Source organism: Cannabis sativa, chromosome 8, assembly GCF_029168945.1.
Source record: "Cannabis sativa cultivar Pink pepper isolate KNU-18-1 chromosome 8, ASM2916894v1, whole genome shotgun sequence".
Lineage (NCBI taxonomy): Eukaryota > Viridiplantae > Streptophyta > Magnoliopsida > Rosales > Cannabaceae > Cannabis > Cannabis sativa.
The window spans coordinates 47,836,838-47,864,275 of record NC_083608.1 but is presented as its reverse complement, the minus strand read 5'-3'; the positions used below and the strand labels follow the sequence as shown (position 1 = coordinate 47,864,275).

The 27,438-nt window shown below is 30.5% G+C and overlaps 4 protein-coding genes and 1 long non-coding RNA gene across 5 annotated transcripts; 3 read left to right on the top strand and 2 right to left on the bottom strand.

The window, feature by feature from the left end:
• Positions 1–6,034: 6,034 nt before the first annotated feature.
• LOC115700346 (taxadiene 5-alpha hydroxylase) lies at positions 6,035–8,049 on the top strand. Its single transcript, XM_030627914.2, has 3 exons — positions 6,035–7,173; positions 7,257–7,444; positions 7,540–8,049. The coding sequence occupies exons 1-3, from the start codon at positions 6,216–6,218 to the stop codon at positions 7,840–7,842; spliced, it is 1,449 nt and encodes a 482-aa protein (XP_030483774.2). The 5' UTR covers positions 6,035–6,215; the 3' UTR covers positions 7,843–8,049.
• An 83-nt stretch (positions 8,050–8,132) lies between these two features.
• Positions 8,133–11,076, bottom strand: LOC115700345 (phosphatidylglycerophosphate phosphatase 1, chloroplastic/mitochondrial). The gene is made up of 5 exons (XM_030627913.2): positions 10,348–11,076; positions 10,180–10,257; positions 9,944–10,017; positions 9,743–9,850; positions 8,133–8,490 (listed from the first exon to the last, which is right to left on the bottom strand). The coding sequence occupies exons 1-5, from the start codon at positions 11,000–11,002 to the stop codon at positions 8,374–8,376; spliced, it is 1,032 nt and encodes a 343-aa protein (XP_030483773.2). The 5' UTR covers positions 11,003–11,076; the 3' UTR covers positions 8,133–8,373.
• A 5,529-nt stretch (positions 11,077–16,605) lies between these two features.
• Positions 16,606–19,473, top strand: LOC133030002 (uncharacterized). Its single transcript, XR_009683926.1, has 5 exons — positions 16,606–16,859; positions 17,624–17,819; positions 18,220–18,296; positions 18,664–18,765; positions 19,059–19,473. It is a non-coding gene; the product is annotated as an uncharacterized LOC133030002 (long non-coding RNA).
• Positions 19,474–19,554: 81 nt separating this feature from the next.
• Positions 19,555–23,096, top strand: LOC133030000 (transcription factor GTE8-like). The gene is made up of 6 exons (XM_061102149.1): positions 19,555–20,701; positions 20,904–20,964; positions 21,035–21,285; positions 21,370–21,430; positions 21,545–21,893; positions 21,996–23,096. The coding sequence occupies exons 1-3, from the start codon at positions 20,048–20,050 to the stop codon at positions 21,094–21,096; spliced, it is 777 nt and encodes a 258-aa protein (XP_060958132.1). The 5' UTR covers positions 19,555–20,047; the 3' UTR covers positions 21,097–21,285; positions 21,370–21,430; positions 21,545–21,893; positions 21,996–23,096.
• On the bottom strand, positions 22,516–24,051 carry LOC133029999 (xyloglucan endotransglucosylase protein 1-like). The gene is made up of 3 exons (XM_061102148.1): positions 23,525–24,051; positions 23,238–23,431; positions 22,516–23,091 (listed from the first exon to the last, which is right to left on the bottom strand). Exons 1-3 carry the CDS (start codon positions 23,804–23,806, stop codon positions 22,677–22,679), a joined length of 891 nt encoding a protein of 296 aa, XP_060958131.1. The 5' UTR covers positions 23,807–24,051; the 3' UTR covers positions 22,516–22,676.
• Between the last annotated feature and the right edge of the window lie 3,387 nt (positions 24,052–27,438).

The following is a 27,438-nucleotide window of genomic DNA, read 5'->3' as shown; positions in this document are numbered from 1 at the left end:
TTGTACCTAAGGAGGTGGTGCAGTTGAGAAAGGTCCTAGGTAATAAGTGTCATTGAATACAACATGTCTAGCTATGAAAATCCTACCTTGAGCATTTTTACAAATATAACCTTACACCTATGGAATAATGACTCTGATACACGAGTACGTTACTCTGGCTGCTTCATGGACTGATGACTGATCCTACAAACCAACACGAGTATTTTCAGTGTGCTTTGTCCGCACTGTCACATTTTTTGAGAAAATTTTCTTGGGAGGTCACCCATCCTAAAATTACTCCAGGTCAAGCACGCTTAACCATGTAATTCTTTCGTGATGGGCTACCAATCAATCTATTTAAGCCATTTTCAACTATATAGTCCTATACTTACATAGTCTCAAAATCATCACACATGACCTTCCCCAGGCGATGTGGGATTGTACAGCTTACCCGGTATTTCCCCTTACGGATCACAAGACTACTGACTGTCACAATCACCCCCCTTACGGGGTTCTGTTACGAATTTTATGTTTATTACGCAAGTATATGCAATTAAGTAGTATCTCACGCAAGTGAGGTCGAACCACAGGGAATTGGATTAAGTACTACTAAACTATACTTATGATTCTATTTGGTAAAATAATAAGTTTGCAATTTGAAAGTAAATAACTCAGAAAATTAAAGAGAAAATAAGAGAAGATTAATCAAGATGAGAAGTTAGGGAGGTGAATCCTGTTGATAAGCTACCAATGTTAATACCTAATTGCTATCCTTATCTCAATGTGAATGACAGATTATAAATTAACCTAACTCTTTTCAGATCTTTTAGGTTCTAAATAATATGTTCTCTAATTAACTTTTAATTAAATCAACACAAAATCGGCATTAAGCAATAATCTATTCGTCACTGAGGCTATGTAAATACTTTTGTTTCACATCAAAACCTAGACTATCTAAATTTTAGCATTCTCAATTCTCACTTTTCAGATTTCGAATTGAGATCATTAAACATGTAAAAGGTGAACAAGCTTGCACATGGAATTAAACACAAATATAGATAGTATTCACACATAAGATGAAGGAATGTCAATTATTTATTAACTAGGCATAAACTTAAACAACATTCATCATCCTCCCTTATTGGGAAATTTAGTTCAACATAACTCTAAAAACATTCATGATTAATTAATTCAGAAACAAAACTAAACATAAAAGAAGAAATTAAGGGTAAAAGAAAGAAACTAGAAGGTGATATCGCTCCGGGTCTTCAAGATAGCTTCCTCTCCACTTGCATCCACTATTTAGGTCTATTTCTGCTTAATTCTGACCTTCAGTGTCGTATTCCTTATATAGGGATGAGTAGTGTGCCTCCAATTGAGAGAAAAATCAAAATTAGGTCAAAACCACGACGTCCGTACCAAGTCGCGACTAGCCCTTAAGCTGGTCGCGACTACAGGCAAACCTCAAAAATCAGAGGTTCTGCCAAATCTCGAAGTCGCGACCAGAGTCGCGACCTGGAAAAAGGGTCGCGACCTGGCTCTCATGAGGTCGCGACTACTGACTCGTCTGGAGCCGAATTTTCCAATTTTTTTTCTAGTTTATCCCAGTTTTTCGCCATTTGACTGAATTTGAACTTTAACACTCCGGGAACCTGAAATAATGAAACTCAAGCGTAAAACTGCTCCAAAAGACACCAATAGACGAGAAAATGCTAACTTTAAAGACCCGAAACATAGGCTAATTATAACCTAACAGGTTCGACGTTCTTGTCGACCACACTTCCAGCTGGATCAAGGCTCTGATACCATTTGTCGCATCAATGTGGTCACTGATATCTTCACGGTTAGTGAAGACTTTTATGCGTCACTAATAGTGTCGTCACTAAATGCTATGATTCTTGTAGTGATAGTCATTGGTTTGGTTGCGCCAAAAACTATTTATTAAAATTACACTTTTCATAATTTTAATTGATACGCGTAACATTATTTGGTGGCAAATTTTCTTTAATTTTATATATGAGTCGAACTATATATTATATTTTATTAGTTGTGGTATGCCTTAAAAGTGTGTCATTTGATCAATTGCCCTAGGGAGCATTACTTCTAGAACCACAATTTACGATTTCAACACCTAATTATAATTGGTAAGATAACAAGCTACAATGATACATTTGACATCCTTTTCATTTACATGTTATTGTCATAAACATTTTTTTAAAAAATAAATAAAAATAATAATAAGTCAAACACAAATAATACTTTAAAAGATATTGAAATTAATATTCGAAACATAATTAAAGGATTAGTTACGCTTTATATTAAAGTACGTGATTTGTGAGTCATATATGATTATATTTATGTTTACATTGCATGTGTAAAATTACCATTGTTTCATGTGCGATAAGAAAGCAACTAACTTTCTTATTATACAATCTTGGAAATAACTACATAATCGATATTACTATATATTATGTGGTGTGGTAGTAGAAATACTTTTATTAGTATCCTTCTTTATTTGAATAGTGATTCAAATTCTACCACAACCCCTCATTTAGAGGGATTATGCTCCATTTAGAAGGCTAGCTTGCTTAATATGATCAGAACATTTAAGGTGCATACTGATGACCCAATTAAAATAGAATGAGAATAAGATATAAAGTACGTGATCTTCGAAATTGTCAAGGCTACTAAAGGAGTAGAAAAAAAAAATCTGCACAACGTAATCCCTTTTCTTTTAATAAAATGAAAAAAAAAAAAAAGAACTACACAATCATTTTACACCAAATTATCTTAATTTGAAAAAGCTTATGGTTATGAAATCTAGATGAATCGTAGTTGTAAGAGCAATTGTAATGACAACTGATTAATATTGTTGAGACATTATTAATTTTTCTCCAATTAGATATTTTTCTTAAAAAGAAAAAAAAGAAAAAAGAAAATTAGTTGGCACCATTGTAAGGTAGTCTTTATTATCTTACAAAATTTTTATCTTTCTCCTCACATCACCTTAACTTGATCCCACTTCTCTTCTGATAAGCCACCTTTGTGGCAACTCTATTGTTGATGCTCTAATAAAATACCACTCTTAGAGCATCATTAATAGAAGGGATTTTTAGTATTGTTTCACCCTCAGCTCTTAACTAATCAATTTTTTTGGCACAACTTGACATAACCACTTTCCTACAATATTTCTATCTATACCTGGTCTCACTCCTAACAAGCAACCATCTCATTATATCCCATTGAACTTGCGCACTTGTACCATTGTGTCAATCAAAATTTTTAAAATTTTAAAAAAAAATTAAAGAAAAAAAAAAACCACAAAACATGTAGCTGGATAGTAGCCACTGACTTACATAAGTCAATACATTAGTTTGAGGTGGAATAATGTGGCATGTGGCTACTGTGTTATTAGTTTATTATGGTACGATGCCTAATCATGTTTTTTTCAAAAAAAAAAATGAAAGGGCTAAAAGCTCACATTGTAAAATCTTATTTCAATTAATCTTTCTAAAAAAAAATCCAATTAATCCATCCAAAACAACAATTACATATTTATCCAATGAGATTCAAAGACTAAAATCTTCTTCGCTCGACTTAATAAATTATTAGAATTTTTACATGAAATAAGTAAACATGTTTCGAATGTAGCATTTATTATTTTATTTTATCCTCAGAGTTTTTGCCTTTTATATTCAAAGAAATGCTAAAAAGGTACGAGTTGTATCTAATATTTTTTTCAGTATTATATCGCTATCGATGTAATTAAGTATTAAACCCTACATAATTTAATATTAAAATTTTAAGAATTATTGCTAACCAATCACAAAAATATATATCCACAATCTACTAAAAACTGTTAGTATCCAAGCATTAAGAAGCTAGACGATTTTAGCTTTTCATTTTGGTGTTGTCATTTTGGTGTTGGCTAAATTATATAATGTTTCATTTTGTTTTGTTAAACGGTCAACTAATAGAGTCGCTCATGAGTTTGTTAGAGCGTCTTTATTATATCTTAATTGTATTTTTAGCTTGAGAAATATTCTAACTGAGTTGTTGCTTACCTTGATTGGTGAATGTAAAGGTTAATAAAATTTGATTTTTTTATTTAAAAAAAAAACTATTAGTATCCAATAGCAATAATTATATATTCATTCTTGGTGAGAAACATAAAAGATTCCATTTATGCATTTTTAGCTTCCAAATAAAGAAAGTTAAAAGCTGTATGATGAGTAGTGGAGAACCCAGATTTGTTGGGATACATTTGTATTGACTTTGTAATTATAAAATTCTAAGAATATTATTGACCAATATGCAGCTGGAGATCCTAGAAATCTTGGAAAAAATAGACTTTTGGATAACTTATAAATTAAGGATTACTCTTATCACTAGTTTTGGCTGTGAACACATTAATTGCAACATAAAGCACATGCAAACTTCCTAAGATTACTGTTTTAATACACAATTCTATGAAGTCTTTGATTTAGTTTAAAAAAAAGAAATTAATAGCTCATTGTCTAACTAAAAGACACATTATGTTAAAATATAAATTATTAAAAACACAATAAGACTTCTACGTGATACAATTGTCTTAAAAAATTTAGACAATAAAACTATACAAAAGACATAAAGAAATAATTCGAGCAACTGGAATAAGAGTATTCATAAAATACACAATTTAATCTGTTGGATATTTACACTTGTGTAGATTGAATTGGAATGAAAAAATTAAAATTTCACTTGTGCAAATCAAATTTGATTGACATATAAAAATAACGTATCAAATTTGCCCATGTTTATATATTTAAAAAAAATTATATATATTAAAAATTTAATGCATATCATGATACAAATAAATTTTAAAACTTAATAGATCAAATGTATATTTTATTTTTATTTATAATGAAAATATAATCTAACACAAAATTACACATTTCTTTATACATACAATTTTTTATTTTCTCTCTTTGAATTTGTTATATTTTATATTATTTATTTTAATTTGTTATTTGTGACATAAAATGATAATAATTTATTTTATTTTGTTAGTAGTTATGTGATTTTTTAATAAATATTAAATAATTTAATATGAAAAAATAATCAATTCAAAATAACCGTTCTAATCCGCATTAGATTGAATTGAATCCAAAATATAAAATAAGAAATTTGGCTTAGCAATTAGCATACTTAAATGTAAAGCATTGTCTTTTAGTATACCACCCAATTAGAAATAGGGTATTTATACTTTTAATATCTTTTTCTCTTAAAAATACTCTTACATTTCAAAAATAAAAAACTCTCTCTAACTCTCTCACCCTAACTAAGTCTTGCCGTCTCCACCACGAAGTCCCAATATCCACGAGCTCAACCACCCTGAAATCTCTACCCATCGCTCGTTTTCTACATTTTTTTTTTCTAATTTTCTAATTTTTGCGATAAATGTATTTGCAATGATAGGCCAAATCTTAAGTTATGGATGAAGTTTAGCGATATTTTGCGTATTTAGCGATGTATTTGTAATATGAGACTAAAAAATGCATAGCACATCGCTAATCATTGTGAAAACTTAGTGTAATTTAACGACATTTAATGATGTTTAGCAATATTTAGCGACATCGAGAAAACTAGAAAAAAAGACGTAGAAAACAAGAGATGGGTTGAGAACTCCGACGATGGCTGGGGATTTTTGGGGTTTTGGGGTGGTTGAGCTCGTGGATTCAGGGCTTCGGGGTAGAGACGGCGAGACTTAGTTAGAGTGAGAGAATGAGATAGTTAGAGAGAGAGGTCTTTTTGAAATATAAAGGTATTTTATTTCATTCCTATTCCGGTTTTTATTCTCATTCATTTTTCTAAATTTTCATTACTTCCAACTAAATATCACCTTAGTGCGGATCGAATGCAATATAAACAAAATAATACGGAACGAATTAGATCAACACCCTAAGTTAAAGTATCTCCAAAAAAAATAAAAAAATAAAAACACGACCTTCCTAAAGTCACCTTTGTTCCTTGATTTGCTGAATTTTGAACTGTTGGGATTATCATGACTTCATGATTGGTTGACTTTTTTTTCATTCAACTGAGGATTTGACTTTTTGGATTCTCTTCATCTCATTCTAATATATAAAGCGCAGCAGCGTATATTTTGTTTAATATCAAAAACTAGAATTATTACAAAGATCAAATCCCAAGTCCAAACTTTCAAAAACCAATTCTCTCACTCACACTTTCTCACAATGGATGAAGATTTTAGTCATAATTGTGTATGTTTGTTCTCTATATTAGCTTCAACTATAGTCTTTGTCATTATCTTGAAGCTAAGCCAAAACAGGAACAAGAAGAAATTACCTCCAGGGAACATGGGATTTCCTTGGATAGGTGAAACTTGGGAGTTTTACAAAGCACAAAGAGTAAACCATTTGTTTGAGGAGTTCATTCAACCCCGAATTGCGAAACATGGAAAAATCTTCAAAACTCATCTGATGGGATCTCCAACAGTGATAGTTAATGGAGCCAATGCAAATAAATTTGTTTTGTCCAATGAATTCAAGATGGTGATAAGCTCGTGGCCTTCGTCCTCGGTTCAACTCATGGGAAAGAATTCGATCATGGAAAAACAAGGCGAAAGGCATCGTTGCCTCAGAGGCCTAATAAGCACTACCTTTGGCAATGCAGGGCTTGAGACTCTTGTCCCTAAGATCTGCAGCTCTGTTTTGTTACATTTAGACCGAAAATGGAGTGAAAAAGAAGATATTAGCCTATACCGATCAACGAAAATCATGACTTTCACCATTGTTTTTGAGTGCTTGTTGGGGATCAGTGTGAAGCCTGGAATGTTGGAGACTTTTGAGAGAGTTTTGGAAGGTGTTTTTGCTTTACCTGTTCAATTTCCTGGCTCTAAGTTTTCTAGAGCAACTAAAGCAAGGTCAGAGATAGAGAAAATGATTGTTGAAGAAGTTAGGGAGAAAAGGATTCAAATGGAATCAAGAGGAGGAGGAGGAGAAGGACAGGAAGGAGGGATGTTGCTGTCTCGATTAGTCGCTGGAATGATTCGCGGCGAGATCAGCGAAGAAGAGGTTGTCGATAATGTTGTTCTGCTGGTTTTTGCAGCTCATGATACTACTTCTTTTGCCATTACCATGACATTCAAGATGCTTTCACAGCACCCAAATTGTCATGCCCTCTTACTCCAAGGTAAAAAAAAAACATAACATGGTTTTTTCAAAAAGAATAATCATGAGACTTTAACATTTTATGTTTTATGTTTGTTCTTACAGAACATCTTGATCTAACAAAAGACAAAAGACCAGGAGAGAGTCTAACATTAGATGACATAAAGAAAATGAAGTATACATGGCAAGTTGCTAGAGAAAGCATGAGACTTTTCCCTCCAATATTTGGTTCTTTCAGAAAAGCAATTGTTGATATTGAATATCAAGGTTTCACAATCCCTAAAGGATGGAAGGTAACCAAACATCCTGATCATTTAGGTGAAGATATTCATTAAATTTTCAAGAAAAATCAATCCCACCTCACCTTTTTTTTTCTCTTTTTCTCCAGGTATTGTGGACAGCATATGGAACACATTACAATGCAGAGTGTTTTCAAGATCCTTCGAGTTTCAATCCGAGTCGGTTCGATGAGCCAGTACCACCTTATGTTTTTCTTCCATTTGGAGGAGGGCCAAGAGTTTGTGCAGGATACCAACTGGCTAAGTTGATCATCCTCATCTTTGTTCATTTTGTGGTGAAACGTTATGACTGGTCTTTAGTCCATCCTGATGAGACTATCACCATGGACCCTCTTCCATTCCCTTCTCATGGAATGCCCATCAAAATTTCGCCTAAGGATTTAAAGAAGTGATAAAAACACACAGATAGATGATATACTAATAAAATGTTAGATATATAACAATTCTTTAATATGCTACTTTGTACTACTAGCAAGGTTGGTACAAGCATTCTTTTGTAATCTGATATAGTCCTAAATACTCAATGATTTTTTTAACACATGTTTGTAATGCTTTCATGTTGATCTTTTCAAGCTAAATAAATAAACAAAATTTAATGTCAACTTTCAAGTTTGATGTTAGTCTAATGTCATTGATTTAGGTGAGTTTTGAAGAAGAAAAAGAAACATTTGGAACTTTAACATTTTACTATAGCTTAAGCTATAATTGGTTTTCTTTTTCTATTTAAACTTCTCCCAAGATTGGAACCAGATTGGATTTTGGTTAAGAGTTTACATGAGTCAAATGGATAGAATGAGAAGAAAAAAAATAGATACCTTCATATCCTGTCCTTTCCTAGAATTAAAGAATAAACACTAAACAATTTCCTCTAATGGCTACAAAAATTGGCCTCTAGAAAGCAATATTATCCAACAAAATCATTCTTAAACATTTGGTGGATCTATTACACACAGAGTGGTGTCTGGCAATAGCCTGTGACTGGTTGTGTTCAAACCTTTCCTTGACCAACATTTCACCAGGGATGTTTCTAGTTTCCTCACCTGTAATAATTAACAGTCAAATAAGCAAGACTTTCAAAATAGAGCTTTCACTATCTGAATATTTATTCAAATAATCATATGTGATATGACAAAATAATCTTTGAAGATCTTAATTTGCAATTACACCCTGAATTCACAAATATTTGTTATTAATTCCATGTGGTTGAAAATACAGTGTGTTTTCAAGAATAAACATATGAAATTATTACAAGTTCAAGAACTATATTACAAATCTATAATAAACCCAAACAATTAATGTCAAATCAATAAATTTCCTCTTGTATTTGACATTAGAGTGAGAATTCGAACTTAGTTTATCTTTGCAAAAACCGAAGTGTACTGCGACAAAGTAGAATATGCCTATGACCACATTACAAATATCAAAATCATACACAAACTTGACACACTTATGTGGCAAGTGATCTTAACTAATCGTTTTCATTTAAGATAGATCCCTCTCACTTTTTAAAATTGGCTTGCCACATAATCGTGCGTCAGATTTATATGTAATTTATGTGTGCACATATCATTACTCTTACAAGTATAGTATTGCACACCTGTTTGGTATATTTATTGAACTAATTACAAAAGCAAAGCAACAAATCAATGACAATTTGGTCATTCATGAAAAATTTAGAAAGAAAATGTACCAAACCGCACCAGCCAAAAAACAACAATGTACCACACAAAAGGAAAATAAGCTGATTTCCAAATACCATTCACTCATGCACCATCTTCACATAATAATGCAAAATTAACTTATTCCTAAAAACATGATGTAGTTGCTTAATTTGCAAACATTATTCTGACACCAACCATATCTAAAGATTGACCAGCATAAGTTCTTTCCCTCCTTTTCTTCTCAAAATAAAGTAAATACCTTTTCAGGCATTCACCCACAAGAGAAACCTTCATTTAGGAAGTTTCTTTAACAATGATAGCAAGTCAAGCATAAACAACAATTGTTGAAGCTAGGTGTTAACTAAAGTCAAGTCTTTTCCAACAATGTCCATCAACTTTGTTTCTTCTAAATAAAATAAAACTTAGTCTAGAAAATCACAAACTAAAGAAATTATCAACAAAACAAGAAAGATCAATGAGTGATTCCAGATAACACATATTATCAAGGAAAAAACGATTAACGGTGTGAACAGGGGATCCAAGAGATGGAATGAAACATTATTAAGTTACTAACTAGACCAACCAGAGATAAAAGGAGAACAAAGTTAAGTAAGCATAAAAGAGAACCAACCTGCCTAACAATGAATGGCTCCTCTGTCAGACTCAAAGGCTCTGTTAGAATTGTTAGGAAACCATTCATATTGCCATAAACAATGTCAGTTAAGGGACGATCACCCACCTGCCACAAACATAAGTATGGTATTAGTCCAATCCAAAACAAACCAAATGAAACCCAGCTAACGACAATTCAATGAGTCTTATTCTGATCTACCATAATAAGTTGGGATGCTTCACATCCAAAGTGTTTCTCAACTTCTTCAGCCGTGCCAGCAGGTTTCTTCACTCCTAGAAGTTAAACATTAAAATAACCACATAAAAAGCTAAGAAAAGTCAGCACTTTAGGGTCCAGGCCTAATGTATCAATATAGAGTCTAAAAGCTAGAAAATCTAATGAATGTAAAAGCTTGCAGCAGATTAAAGCCTTCAATTGAGAAAAGAAATACTCACTATGCCTTATAACTTTAATTCCAATAGCCTTTTCAAGTGCCTTAGCTTTTGAACCATCATGGTCATACTCATACAACCCTAACAAAAAAATAAAAATTATAACTTTATATTGAAGAAAAACAGCAGCATGAACATGAAACCTTTTAACAAATTTAGAAAGGAAATTACCAGCAGAGTTGCTGAACACTGCAATATTGGGTCCGAAGACTGCTTTACACTCATCCAACGAAGAAGCAAGAGGAGCCCAAAGATTCAATTGATAAGGGGCAGTGATTGTATTATCTTTATCAAACACAACACCCTTGAAACCCCTTTTACGAAGTTCAAACCAATCAATGTACCTTATATCGGGCACAGAAACATGAGGGAGAGCCAAATGCCGGTCTTTAAGTACCACTCTTGCCGAACAAACAATGGCACCAAAGTTAAACCTCTGTCCCAATGCCCCTTTGAATACCACCCACCACATGTTTGTGATAATGACCTTTGTGTTCTTGTTTTCGCCGTCACCTTGTTCTTCCTCTTCTTCCTGCTTTTGAGCTTCTGGGTTTTGTTTATTGGTTGAGTTAGAGTCAGTGGAAGAGAAAAATTGCAAAAGAATTGAATGGTTGTGATATGGGTCGGATCTGTTGTTGATTTTGTCTTGGTCTTTGGTGCTGCAACTTTGTGTTTGAGGAAGGTCGATGAGGGCACAGAGGTTTGTGAAGTGGGTTTGGTTCCTTTTGGGAAAGGATTGAAGTGAGAGATGTGTTCTTGGATTTGGATGGTGGAGACGATAAGGGTTGCAGCAATTTGGCAATGGAGAAGTAGAAATCGACTGCATTTTCCTTTTTCTTTCTTAATTTTAAGTCATTTTTCTAAAATGGTAAAAGTATTTTTTAATTAATTTTGGCAAGTTTGTAGATTTTTTTTATGTTGGACTGAACAACGGTCATGATTTATGATGATATGAAATATGACCACATATTGTTTATCAAGAAAAACAAAAAGAAAAAAATAATTTTTTTATTTTTACACTTCAAAATATTTTTATATATATATTTTTACGGAATTATACATAGAAATCTTTATTGCAACTAGCGCTGCAACCTAAATCGCAACAAAAAATTGTATAGAAACCCCTATTGCAACTAGCGATACAACCACTTTAGAAACTCAAACAGTAAATTTAAAAAAAAAAAAAAAAATTAACAAAATAATATATGGAGTAACTCACCTAAAAAATATATATAAACCAACTTTATGATTAACGGTTTATATTTTAAAATTAAATTAATTAAAAAATTAAAATATTTTGAATAATGGTTTCAAAAACTTTTCTCACATTTATAAGACAACTAAACGAATTAATTTATTATTATAAAAATAACAAAAAGATATGAATTAAATTTTAATAAGGATGACGTAGTGAGTATAATAACACGTGACACGAGATTATTTAAGACTAAATTGATGAGGAATATGTAAAGTTATTATCCTCATGAGGTATGTTCTATGTATGGGAATGAGATTGAATAATTACCCTCTACGGGTATGTTTAAGCAATCACCCCTAAGGTGAGTAACTACTCCCGGGGTATGTTTAAGCAATCCCCCGTAGGATGAATAACTAACCTCCAGATGTATGTTTAAGCGATCACCTCTTAGAGTGAGTAACTACCTCCAAAGGTATGTTTAAGCGACCACCCCTAGAGTGAGTAACTATTCCTCATGTGTATGTTTAAGTGATCACCCCCTAAGGTGAGTAATTACTCCAGGGGTATGGTTCAGCAACCACTCCCTAGACTGGCAAGCCAAGCTTGGTTTAAATGAAAATACGCCATGCCCGAAACATGCAGTATATATAAGTGTATGAAACTGAAAATATAAACTATATAGGTCGGAAATATCTCTTAATATTTTTATGTAGTACTTTATTGATAATGATAAAGTTTAAGCTAGCGACTTAGTGTAAATTAAATAAAAATATGATAGCTATGATGATAATATATTATGCAACCTAAAATAATAATATGACGGCCATGATGATAAAATATTAGAGTGTTTATAGAGAGAGAGGCTAATTGGCTAATTATATGAGTAAAAATTAAATGTACAAAATTATTCAATTCCATGATGCACGCAACATTATTATTATAAAAAAGAAAAAAATGATTTGAATAAATTAAATAAAAAGTAAAATTCATTATAGATTGTATTAGCAGCTAAAAAAAAGTATTAAAATGTGGGTACAACCCAAATTGGTGGTCTGTTGTTCATTGTCTTGAGTAGAGTTGAATCTATATTCAAATGCAATTTAAATGTGTTAGTTTGAAGATCATAGATACCCATATCTGAAATAATATTATGGAATGATAAAGCAACGACGGCATCAAGATCATGAGTGAAATATATAGAATTTGGTCGAATCCCATTAGATTTAGAAGCCAAAATAGATATGGAAGAATTATCACCCAGAAATAATGTCATATCGCCTAGACTTTTTAGTTCATTCCACTTGTCAAACTCAAAAACATACCTCCAAATTCTAACAAAACTTTGTTCGACCTTTAAGGTTGACTTCATCGTAATGAAGATACCTTTCAACCATTATGATATGTCCGCATAACTCTATCAAATATCTCTTAATAAATGAAAATTCAATTAATAATTCTGCTCTATATAAACTTGGAATTTCATGAGCAAGTTGTCTTATTGTTGAGTTGATGCAAGAGCCTCTGAGATTGAATGATCTCAATTCACAATTTGGTGTTAGGGCATAAAACAAATCGTTATGAAACAAAATATCTGAGGAATTAAAATATTTTGGAGGCTCTAATTTTGTCCATGTTTGGTCATTATGCACTCGTCGTTCGGATTTTCTAGTGGATCATTAGTGAGTAGAGCTTTGAAAACGTTGAAGCAGTGGACATTTTCTGGCTCAATAACTATACGGAAGGGATCATCTTCACCACCATTATCAACACGTTCTTCAAACTCATTGGGAAATAATAAGACTGGAAATCATTGAGAATGGTTTGTAAAGTGTTACTGTCCAATCCTTATTTACGGTTATCACCCAACCTTTTGAAGACCCACAAAACCGTTTATCGAATGGTACGTACTACAATCTTTGACTCTAAATATTTATCCTTGGTAACACTAAAAATGTTCCATGTAGTATTTTCATGATCAGGAGTCAAAAGCATTGGAACTTGGTGATATCGGTATTGGGTGTGTAATGCTTTTCTAAGTTTGGGTTGATTGGATTTCGCTACACAAAGCCAGCCATTGAGTACAAACAGCACCAAATTGCAAATAATCAATTAATGACTCAATCTTCTCCAGAATTAACTCCAGAACATCATTGGGTATCCCAGCCCAATCTATAGATTGCCTAGATCGATGATTTTTGGCAAACACATCCATACTCGATAATTGGATATATGGGATATATAGGAGAGACTACCTAGTTTGCTTTACGTTACTTTAAGTTTAAGAGAGAGAATGAAAAAAATAATAACAAATGGCTCTATTTATAAATAATGGGAGCAATATATAGCATCTTCTAATCTACTTGAATTCTGAAATTTATTAAAGGAGAAGTACTAGGGGTGACGTGGCGGTACAAAATCTCTCTAAATTTATTTTTTTTTTCTTTAATACTCCTAATTTTTTAATATTTTATTAAATCATAAATTTATAAATTAATATTTTACTATTATTTTAATAAATTTTCTATAAAAATATCTATCTTAAATTAATTATTTTTTAAAAAATACATAATTATAAATATAAATTAAATTAAATAATTATTCAATAATTTATATATTTATATATATATGTATTCATAACTATATATGTGGAATTTTTTTTTTTACTTTGCATAATATAGGAAAAGTATTTTTTTATATAGAAAAAATTTATTATGAATTGACAAAAAAAAAAAAAAAGGAGGTGTGAGATTATGTAGAAGAAGAAACAGGTGTGAGATTATAAATCAAATTTTTTCATAAATGCATTATTTTTATATTCCAATCATATAAAATTGATGTCATTATTGTAGTTCCTATTCATATCCTCATATTTCTAAACTTAACACTTAATTTTTCATTCTGTTAGTTGATAAATAAAGTACCACATGTAAATATAGTATTGGTCAAACTAATAGTTATTTTGAAAAAATAATTTTAAAAAACAAAAATTAATTAAAATAAATTCATATTATTCAAAAAAAATATTATATACATATTAATATTAAATGAAATAAAGATTAATTTTTCCATCTTCTTCCACCCATATTATCTTTACAGATTAACAATAATTTTTTTTTTGTAAGGAGATTAACAATAAATTTTGATTCTCGATTCAAATGCTATTTTTCAATTCTATTTTCATATATTTAAAATTTTCATTCTATAAACGTTCTACTAATATTTTTCAATCAATGAAACGAAAATGCAAATAATAATTTCCGTATGAAAAATCAAATTTTCAATCCTAATAATCAATAGAAACAACATCAAATTTCAAGTTCTCAAAATCTATAAAAATAAATAAATAAAAACAGATCTCATAAATACAAACTCAAACATTAGAACCTGATAAAACACTAAAACTCAAACATTAAAAACACACACCCAATAAAATTCGAACCCAGAACTTAACACACGCATCAGAATAAAAATTAAACCATAAATGAGAACTTATGTCACTATTTTTGAATTTCGGTATTTATTAGCAACAAATTTAATATTTTAAGTATTTATGTCACAAATTTTTTAATAATAAAGTTAAAATTTTAATATAATTTTATTAAGTAATTATTATTAATTAAAGGGTAAATATCGACATAAGTACCCAAAAGTGGATGAGGGCACAAAAGTTTGTGAAGTGGGTTTGGTTCCTTTTGGGAAAGGATTGAAGTGAGAGATTTGTTCTTGGATTTGGATGGTGGAGACGATAAGGGTTGAAGCAATTTGGCAATGGAGAAGTAGAAATCGATTGTATTTTCTTTTTTCTTTCTTAATTTTAAGTCATTTTTCTAAAATGGTAAAAGTATTTTTAATTAATTTTGGTAAGTTTGTAGATTTTTTTGATGTTGGACTGAACAACGGTCATGAGTGTTCGTGGTGCGATTTTTAACAATTTTTCAAATCAACTCGTACATGTGGTGTTTTTAATTTTTCAAACTGCACTCGCACCGCGAAACTAAAAAATCGCGAAAACTGCACCGCAAAAAATAGTGCGGTGTGATTTTTACAGTTTTTGCAGTTTGAACTATTACCAATAATTAAACTATCACAAATACAACAAAGCTTAAGCAATACTTGTCAAAAATACCATAAGGCTTGAAAATAAATATGAAAAAAAAAATAAGTTTCAATAATACAATAATTAGAGAGCTTTGGGTTGAACATTCACATATTAGACCTAAATAAATATAAAAATTAGTATTTTTTATAATATGTGGTGCGGTGCGGTTTGAACCGCATATTAACAATTTAAAACTGCAAACTGCATCGCACCACACGGTTTAGGAAAAATTCAAACCGCAACCGCACCGCAAAGAATTTGAAACCGTATTTTTTTTTTGCGGTGCAGGCGGTTTGAGCGGTTTGAGAGTTCAGATGCACTACATTTATTTTTATTTTATTTTAAAACTTAATATTCTTAATATCAGAAACTAAATACTACTTGTTTTTTGTTCTCATAACAATTTTCACATGATATTGGTACTTCAATTCGATAATCATGTTCCATATACTACACTAGTTCACTCAGCTATGGTAATTTAGTATTGCATCTCTCTTATTTTTCTTAAAAACAAGTAATATTTAGTTTTTTATATTAAGAATATTAAATTTTAAAATAAAATAAATAAATGTAATGCATTTGGGCCCACGTGTCCATATTTATGAGTTAATAACGGAAGTGATAGTAACGGTGAGAATTGTAACATTAGGTATTTTTGCCATAAAAAATAAACATTAAGTATTTAAGTTTATAAAATCGAAACCATTAAATATTTATACGCATCTCCAATGAGAACATTCTTTGAAGATGCTATATATCTCCACATCATCCAAAATATAATATTTTATTTTATTTTTCTTCCACATCATTTTTGGCACCTTTACTTTTAAAAACACTCCAATAGTATAATACCTTTTAAAAATGCTATAATTATGATATCACATATTATTATATATATAAGTTTTTTTTTTATTAAACTATTATATATATATTGTATTTTTAATTTTTTATTGTATAAAAAAGATATAGCATCAATGTCATTATGTGGTATCAATGTAAATTTCAAGAATAGCATTTTTTTATCTCCAATAGTATAACATATTTTGTCACATAAGTTTTCTACTTCGTTAAGCATTCTCCAAAATATTATATTGAGATGGTTTTTTTTAAAGAAAGTGTTGTGATTGCTTTAACTATAGTGTGATAAACTCTTGGAAAATGTTCATTTTATAAAATAAAAAAAGAAAATATTAGAGAGCGCACAACGTCTCGCATTGTCTCTTTTCCCCTTCGTCACCTTCTTCGTTCATCTCAGCGACCACCACTCCTCTTTCTTTACTCTCGTCACGAGAGGCGTTTGCTTGGAGAAGCTTGCCTTTAGACATTAAAATTGGCGACAGCATTCCTGGCGGAGCAACAAATTTGGATGGTAGGATAATTGTAAAGGTATGTTTATGGATTTTCTCATAACTGTACAATTCATTGAAGCTCAATGTGTATGTGTCAGTTTTGTTACAACTCTTAACCATGTTTGTGGTTTATACTGCAATCATTTTGAAAATGAATTGGTAGAAAGCTTATTAAGTTTTTCTATCATTTGTTTCATAATATTTCATCTATGCACATATACAGGTTCTACTTTTGAGTGATTAACACTCCTTAATTGTTTCTATAACCTACTTTGTTTTTGTGTATGTTTCATTCATTGCCTTGACACTGTTTGATTAATTAGCTGAAAGAAACATTTGTGGTTGATATTTCTACTGAAGACCATAAGAGTGTGTGAAATCGTAGGAGAACAAAAGTAAAATTTTCTTGACCTACCATTACTAAGTATGCATCATTTCCTTTGTTCTTTTTTCTGTTAATTCTTCCTTTATTTTCTCTATCTATCCATTTCTTCACGGACGTTATTGGTGTTTACTTTGGCAATGACCAAACTTTTTTTCTCTTAACCAGCTATGTTTATATGTGTGTGCGGTTTTAGGACCTTTGATTTAACCTCTAATATGAAATTGTATCTACTTTCTCCAAATGGTGAGCACCATGTTAATTCGATTATTTCTCTTTTGCGTTGGTGGTAAACTGTTTGATCTTTTGGAATATTTTATTGAGTACTCATTGTTGTAATTATTTGTTATGTACAGTTGATACTTTTCATAAATATCCTTCCGTTGTTTTTCATTTTGTTAAAATTGTTAATGATTCAGGCTACAAAAGCGTGGAATGATTCAACACTCAACAAGATAGTGCAATTGACTGAAGAAGCACGCTTGAATAAACCAAAGCTTCAAAGGTGGCTTGACCAATTTGGTGAGCAATACAGCAAGGTTGTTGTAGTCTTGTCTGTAGCTATTCCTCTCATTGTTCCATTTCTCTTCAAGTGGCCATTCTTTGGAACATCAGGTAGTGTTTAGTTTCTGTGGTTACTTCTTTATCGCTTTGAGATTTTAGTTCGAATTAACTAATAATAGATTTTAGCAATTCATGGTTACGGTCCATTTCTCTTCAAGTAGCCATTCAATTGAATTTGAATACTCAAATTCATTTTTGAAAATGCTATATACCTTATATATCACGAAGTAACTTTAATGGTGTATTTGTTTAGGTGACAAAAGAGTTTAGTGTAGGAAAAATGATAAATATTAGCAAGTAATACAGTGATAATTTAGTTAAGTTGTGTTCGGATGCTAATTTGTTAGCTAGATATGGAACAATTTTGTAAGTATATGCGTATAAACTGTTTGATACTATTCCTCGGTGAATTTTTAGACTGCTTCTGATGATATTTTTTAAATGATGTTAGCCATTATTCGTAGGATTGATGTGGAGTCATACACTTCTGTACACACTCTGAATATGTTTTCTCCAATGATAGAGCAGGTAAGAAAAGCCATTATTCTATTTCTCTGTTGGTAAAAATCTCAAGTTTGATTGAATGTATGTATGTGCAAGAAGACTTAAACTTGTGGAATTTTCTGGTTGAACATATATGTATATATGTATTTTTATAGCCTAATTCTAGTGCAAGGCCTAAACTCATTGGTGCAGCTAGCATTGCTCTGTCCTGCCCTATTAACCATGGAGTTAATTGTGTAGTTTGTTGAACATGTGTGTTTAATCTCAAACAGAATTTTGACTCCTGAAACAGTTTCTTACTATTCATATTTTCTTTGTTTCATGGCCAAGACTGAGAGTTTGGTTTAGTGGGAAGTGAAGTAATTTATGAAGTTTTTCTTTTTCATTTTAGGCTTAGTTTGAGCTGGGTTTCATCTGGGATGTTTGAGATATTTCATGGGATTGAGCTTAAAAGAGACATTGGTTATGATGAAAGAGGACAAAGACTCATCAGGTTTGTAATAAATTTTAATGTTCTTTTAATATTATCTATTGTTGATTCTTTTGTATTCTAAATACTATATTGTCTTCTTAGTTAGTCTACTTTTCTATTGCATGCATGGATAACCTCTGATCTTTTCTATGAGAGTGAAACATACACTGCTTCTAACCACATTTCACTGCCCAAAAAACCTTCACAGATCTTACTCTCTCTCAAAAAGTTCTAAGCTTTCTATTATGTAATTAAAATATATCTTGTGAGACTTAATTGATATTTTTTTATTGTATATTTATATATTTTTGTAGGTACATTATGGAAGTGTAGCAATCCAATAAATCATCTCAAGCAGGTATTTACAGATTTTTTTTTTAACTTAACCAATCTATTGCTATTTTGTTTTTACTGGCATACGTAATTAATTTTATTTAATTAGTGATAAATGCTTTAGTTGTTATGGATCTTATTGTTTTTATTATGGTAATAAACTATACCCTCTTGTTTCTTTTACCATTAGCATATTACACTTTATTTACTTTTCTTGTAAGTTTTGATGGAAAAATAGGTTAAATATGTTATGATAAACCTATACAAAAGAATATTTGGGAAGATTTTTTTTTTCTTTGAAAGAGTGGAGAAGGTAATTTTATTTAAAATAAAAATTGCAGTTTCTAACTTAGGCACATGTTTCAATTCAAATTAACGCACACACACACACATATATGTTCCACCCTTATTATTGATTACCTATAGTAGTTAGGTATATTCCTTTCATAAAGACAATAATTGCATATCAATTATAAGTTATATTGATTAAGTTTAAATTAAATTTAATTTCTAAGGTCCGTCTACATTACTAGATTAAATTCCATTTGAGGTTAGTTTTGATTTCTGGAACTGTGCTTTATTTATATTACCTTCATAATATTTATTTTCAATTAGTAACTACAAGTATGCATACGTTTGAATTTGTTTCTCTTTGTTATTTAATTACTAGGCATAAAAAGGCTCAAAAACAGGTTAAAATGAGTTATTTTAAAGTTTATTTTCGGCACTGCAAATTATTTGGAATTTTACAAAAAAAATTGTGATTTCCTACATAAATACAATGTATATTGTCATATAAAAATATTTGGATTATTATTTCTCTAAGTATAAAAAACAAAAACGTACCTACCGGGAACCAAAAGCATGTCTCTACCAAAGAATCTTTTTATATGTATGTATATGTTGGACGAATTTTCTGGCTCAATAAATATGCAAATTGGTGCTCATTGAACTGTAACTAATATTCAGTATGATGCTCGTACAACCCAACAGGTTGAAGATCAAATTTTTCAAGGGGGATATAAACATTGATCCTGGGATATCATGTGGTGTTAGGATTAATGACTACATAATGTCAAATACTAGGGTTGTGGCTAGTAATAAACGAGTTTCAACATGGAATGTTGGGTATCAGAAAGAGAAGAAACAGAAGACAGAAACAAGTGTGCTGGCAATGTGTTCCTCAATTTTGGAAGATTTGATATCTCATGAATTTGGTTGGATTTTCAACCAACCAGTTGATCCTGTTGCGCCAAACATTCCTGACTACCTTACGATCATTACTAAACCCATGGACTTGGGAACAATAAAATCTAAGCTGGAAAAGAATGACTATTATGGCGTTGAAGAGTTTGCGGCTAACGTCAGATTGACTTTTTCCAATGCCATGCACTATAATCCTCCTATCAATGATGTTCATGCAATGGCAAAGACAATGAACTGTATTTTTGAGAAAAAATATAAAGTTTTGCAGAATAGGTTCAGATCAGACACTTTATTAATAGATACCATGCAAAAGTGTGACCCGCCAGCTCTTTCGGTTAATAGGTCAGCCCCCAAGAGGTCACTCCCTTCCAAAGGAAAGGTTGTTAGATGTTCTTCCGAGGCAAGAATTGCTGATCTAGTAAGTAGTAGATTGTTTATTATGTTTTTTCATATATTGACTTGGTAGTAGGTATATAGACGTTTAGTATTATGAATTTCCTTAATGGTTTATCAAATAATACTTCATATAACAGTCACATAGATAACATGCATCTTTTTCTTGCAAGAAAGTACTCATGAAGGTTTATTGTTTGTGTGACTTGTTTACATTTTGTTTATAGGTTGAACACCCTAAAACGAATACCAATTCTATGCAAAAGTTGGGGAAGAACATCGTTAAAGGTATGAAGTGGGGGTGTTCAATTTGTTTTATAACTCTATCCAGATGCTAAGTTGGTAATTTGTCTTGTAGGTACTGACAAGAGCAGTAGACGACCCTTGTCTCTGTCAATGCAAAAAAACCATCTACTATAACTCTCAAGCAATGCTGCCACAATGGTCAGTGGATTTCTATCCTTTTTTATTGTGGCTGCTATGTTGTTAACTAACTCATGGATGTCACTATCAAACAATTCATCTGTGGGCTCTCCCTGTCTTGGTTCAGAAATTTCTTCAGACAAATCACTGGGAAGAGATCATCCTTGTAGCGCAACCTCTAGAACTGTAAGGATCTATTATCTCAATTACCCGAGTGTTATCCATAAGTTTTACAGTGTAGGATAGTTGATCATTCTATGAAAAATTTAGGATCGTGGACCTAGACCTGATCCAGAATCTCTGAGAGAGAATATAACTTAATCTAGAGAAGGTTAGCCCTCTTGCTCTGTTTTTAATTTCACCATTTGTTCATTTAATGTCTCTCTGAAGTGTTAATGCTTGTGAAAATTCTCATCTGTGGTGAATGATCTATGTGTTGATTTAGAATCTACTCCAACTGTAAAACTATCATTGCAAGACGCCCTTTGTACTGCAAAAGCTGTTGCTGCAAAATTGAAAAGCTAATTAGGATTTTTTTTCCCGAACTTTAACATGTTCCAAATCATGATCCTGAACTTTTTTGGCCGTTAAAAATTGGACAAATATCCTTAAATCTAACAATCTCAATAGTTCGGGGAGAATTTTTAACGGCCAAAAAAGTCAAGGGGCATGATTTGGTACATGTCAAAGTTCAGGGGAAAAATTCCTAATTAGCCAAACTAAAATCCCGTTATGCAGACACTATTTTGAAAGTTGAAGACAATCGCTGCATTGACTCCTTTAAGACTAGTCAGGTAATATATTTTCTAATTATAATTTGGAAAGTTTGTTGAGATTTTAGTGTTTGGTCTCAAATATATCTGATTTTTTCTTTTATCTTTCTGTTTTCTAAATAGGGCGATAAAATAACTAACCTTGAGAAGTTAAAGCACACAAAGGAATTGGAACAAGGCAACATGAAGTTGAAGGTAATTTTAGTACTGAAGCTTGTTGTAGAATATTGCAGTTTCTGGGTTTGAAGGCAACATGGAAAATTTTGCCCCAATTCATATATTCTTATCTTAAAAATGTCTTCTTTTTTTTTTCCTTTTCTACATTGTATATAAGGAAACTGGTAAGAGCATTACTTTTGCTCTCACCACCCATGAGAAGCATTTTTTAGGACATTTTATTGGTTGAGTTGGTGTATTGAAGCGTGGTAGTATACGATATATTATTTTTCCTTAAATTGTGGGCATTTTCATATTTTTTAATTTGATGAATTGTATTCTATTATTCTATGTTTTTTTTTTCTTTTTGATTCGTCTTCTTCTAATTTATTATCGACCAAGGCTAGAGATATTCATATATAATTAAACACCAGTCCTAGTGTAAAAGATATTCATATATAATTAAAGTTGAGAAACAAATCAAGGCTAGAGACAGACAAATAGCAAATTTTATTTAACAGTATACATGATAAATTATATAAAGAATTTTAGGATTGAATTGAAAACAAATATACAAGACAATAATGTATAGAAACAAATAACAAAGAAATGAATAATGATTGTATATTAATTAGAGTATATAATTAATCAGAGGAATCTTGAATGCTTGCATTCAGCAGGAAGTTTGGCTTTGGGGAAGCGTTTCAAGTCAGTGCAGTAATTGTAAACCATGAACTTCTGCTGCACCCATCGCAGCCTGTTTCGCCCGGCCGCATCCAGCCCTTGATTCTGCCACGTGGCGTCATTAAAGCCACCGGACTTATTGGCATCGCAACTGGACTTTCCGGCAGACCAAACACATGCATTGGCCTTGAAGTTAGCGTATGAAGCAGTGAAAGGAGCTTTGGTCCAATCAGTCTTGACAAGGCCACCTCTTGTAGCCCAATCATCTGCATTCCACAAGCTTGAGTAAATCCTCATTGGTTGGTTTTTGGGGAATGGTACTCCTGTTGATGACTCCAAGTTGTTGAACACTCTTATTGGAATGTTGTCCACCATAAATCTAATTCACCAATACCATATATAAGAATACCATATATAAGATGTATGATCTATTCTTCTCATTACTAATTAGTTTTGACATAAAATCCGATGTATCTTACCACACATTAATTTATTACTAATTGAATGTAATTGATCATTACTTACATAATACGTTGCTTATTCCAAACAAGGGAATAAGTGTGGAAAGTCTTTGTTGGGTCGAACCAAAGATGGAATTGTTGCTCTCTATTCCCTTTTCCTTGGGTGAACACATTTGTATGGAGTGTGTAAGGGTCTCCAGACAAGTTTCCCAAGAACTCGAAGTCAATCTCATCATGGTTTGGACCTTCAGATGATAACTGCATTGTACAAATGATTAATTAGTACACAAGTTAGCCACATATGAAAACTTGATTAATTAATAATTAATGTATATCTATGTTCTTAATTACATAGTATGCAGTGACTGTTCCAGCTGAATTTCCAGGTACAAGCTTGATTTGCATATCGATTCGACCAAACAAGTACTCGTTCTTGGACTTGAAACCCGAGCCTGAAGCCTTATCAAGTGAGAGTGTGAGAAGCTGACCTCCCTTGAGTATTTGGGCTCTGTGATCTCCCCATGTTATATCAAAATCTTGGTAAAAGTTTCCAGCTGAGACTAAACTCACTAGACACCAACTTATTACTATCAACACAACAGAACAAAGGAGAGGATTGTTATGAGATGGCATTTCGGTTTGCTTATGGTAGAGAAAGATGTAAGTAATATTTTGGGTTTGGTTGATGGGAAATCAAAGTTGATGAAAAAGCCTTTATATAGAAATTGGGATGGTGGGAAGTGTTGAAAAGTCCAAATACATGTTCCAGCTTAGCAAAACAGAATGTTGGAACACATAAGTTTAGTATTAGTACGTAGTAGCTAGGTAGAAATTTGAATGGTAAAAGGGTTTTAATGAGTTAGGTGTGCTACCAAAATAGTATGGCTCTTGCTGAGCTGGGAAACACGCAAATTTTATAATAGAATAGAGAGGTGGAGGTGGATATATATGAACTAGGAAGGAAGGAGTAAAGAAAACAAGAGCATTGTTATGGCTACTAATAATGTATAAATTGATTCAATTCAACAAATGATGGATCAAATTATAATTGATCGCTAAACATTTGATATCTAATTGTAATCAGATAGGATTAGATAGAATTAGATGTTATTTTTTGAATATCTAATTTGATTGGATTGGATCGGATGTTGGATGAGGTGTTTAAAAATCCAATACATCTAACTTCCAATCAAACTAATTAATATTCAATTATTTGGAATGAGTAATTAGATTTTATATTGTTACACGAAAAAAAAATATGTATATATAAAAATTAATATTTAATTTTTATATATATTTTTTTATGGGATGGATCTAATTCAATCTAATAGATATTGACTCTAAAATATTAAATGAATCCGATCCTAAAAATACCAAGTCTAAAATATTAGATAAACCCAAATCAAATCAATAGATATACATGAAATACATTCAATGAATAGAACCAATTTAATCCAACCTTCATTAGATGACTGGAATTAATTGGATCAGATCGGATGGTAAAATTTAATATCTAATATATAATTGGATCAGATCTTGATAGGCCTAAAAATATTAAATGTGGTCGAATGAACACTCTTAGGCACCAATGCGTCTAATACCTCTATGACATGGCGTAGCAATTTTTTATATCTTTATTAAATTAAAATAAGTGAGATCCGATATTAAATTATACCAATAATAATATTACAAATGGTAAGTAATATGATAACCATCTAGTATTTGTTAGGGAAAAAAAAAAAAGAGGAATATAAACTAAACTAGATATTGTGTGTTATTGATATGGTGGGTAATAATTGGGATTTTTGGGAGCTGGATACACCATTCAATACGCGTTTTTGGGTACTAGATTTGAAGCACAAATATGCTTTAACAACTAACTTGATGTAATTTAAACACAACAACAACAGGGTTTGGCGTGGGCTGATAGACAAGCCAGAATTACTAAAGTGCCTGTTTGTTAAAAGTTTTGACTCTTGCATATAATATTTAGGGGTGTTGATTAGACCACATTTAATATTTTTAGACCTATTTAAATTCGATTAAATTATATATTAGATGTTAAATTTTACCATCCGATCTGATTCAACTAATTTTAGTCATCAAATTAATCTAACATCTATTAGATGTTGGATTGGATCGTTTCTTGGATCTATCCAATATTTTAGGTCTAGTATATATTGGATTGGACTGGATCCATCCAATCTAAAAAAAAAGTGAAAATTACATGAAATATGAGATTTCATAATAAAGTTAGAAAAATATGGCATTTTTAGGTTTGTCACTCTTCTATGGCATTTTTTCACATTTAAAATTTTTTATGGTATTTGATATGCCATATTTTTATAAACTTATTATCCAATCCCATATTTTATGTTTTTGTTTTTAGCTTAATTAGTTTTATTTATTTTTTAATTTATTTTACACTTACATTTTAGAGTTTCTTTTTATTTGAAAAATTTACACCAAATACTACAATTTTTTTTTCAAACATTACATTTTTAATTTGACAAGAACATTTTACTTCTATACTTTTATTAATTTTTTTTTTCTTTTTTACTTATTGAAACTTCAAAAAGTTTTTTTTTTTTTTTTTGTCTTTTTTATATATTTTTTAGTCAATTTCGGCTCTCTTTTTCTTTTCAACTTTTAAGTCCGTTGCTACTTTTTTTTTTCTTTCTTTCGCTTATCTCTCTCTATTTTTTTTTTTCTAATTTCTCTTTGTGTCTCTCTTTTTTTTTTTAATTTTTTTTTCTCAACTTAATTTTTTTCTCTTAATATATATAATAAGTGTACATTTTTATATTTCATTTTTTTTTTACAAAAATTAAACTTGTTTTTTATTTAAACTACTATTTGTTTTTTTTTTTGTTAAAAACTAATTATTCTATTAAAAACAAATAAAAAACCAAGCTTCATCAACATCATCTTGAAAAAAAAAAACAATATAAAGAATCATAATCTAAAAAGAATCCAAACTTTAAAAACTAGTTTCATCAACATTGAAAGAAACTAATAATTTCATTTAAAGAATACAAAAAATAGTTTCATCAACAAGATAATAAAAAAATTACAATCTAAAGACGATACTAACTTTAAAAACCAGTTTCATCAATATTAAAATAAACGAATTATTTCATTAAAAGAGGCAAAAAAAAATAGTTTCATCAATAACATAATAAAAAATACACAATGCCTAATAACTAAACTTTTACAAATTAACGATACTAAATTTAAAAACCAGTTTCGAACATATAAATTTTATATCAATAACTAATAATCAAACTTCTAACTTCATTCTTTATTTTGGCATTTAATTTTTTATTTGCTTGCTCAAAAATTAGAGTTAATTTAAACATACAATATGCAGCAAATATAACAAAGAGAATCATAAATTAAAATCAAAGAGAAAAAAAAAGAAACAAAGAAAATTAAAGAGACAAAAGTGCAATAAAAACCATAAAAGAATAAAAAAAAAACAGTGGAATGTGAGAAACCAGTTAGTAAAACAACCAAAATAAAAACAAACAAATAAAAACCAGTTTCTTGAAATAAATTAATAAAAAATTGAATAAAACTCAATTATGAACAACAATAAAAAAAAAAATTAGTTATAAAAACTAGTTACTTAAAAAAATCAGTTATGAAAATAATAAAATAATATGTGTGTCAGAAACTGATTAATTAAAATAAAATAAAAATTGCTGTTCAAATATCATACAATAATAAAACTGGTTTTATACAAACTAAAAAATATATAATTATATCATAAAAATTGAGCAACCCCATTACAGAACAGTTAAAACCTGTGAAACTATTTTCTACATGTGAAACCAGTTTTGACATTATAAAAAATCATAACAAAATACAAATGTTAATAATAAAGTTAATTGAAACCAGTTTCATCAGACAATCAAATAAAAACATACACACACAAATATACAAAAAAAAAAATACTAATCACAAATATAATCAAAACAACACATAATGCCTACCAATAATTTAATAACAAAATATAAGTGTAAGTTTCCAACCTAGAAACAAAATAATAAAAAAGTATCTTGAAAAAAAAATTCTAATAACATAATGAAACTATTTTTTTTATTCTTTTAATGAAATTAATAGTTTCTTTCAATGTTGATGAAACTGATTTTTAAAGTTTATATTATCTTTAGATTATAATTTTTTATATTGTTTTTTCTTCAGGATGATGTTGATGAAACTGGTTTTTTTGTTTTTTTTTTCTGCTGCTTGTAATGAAATAA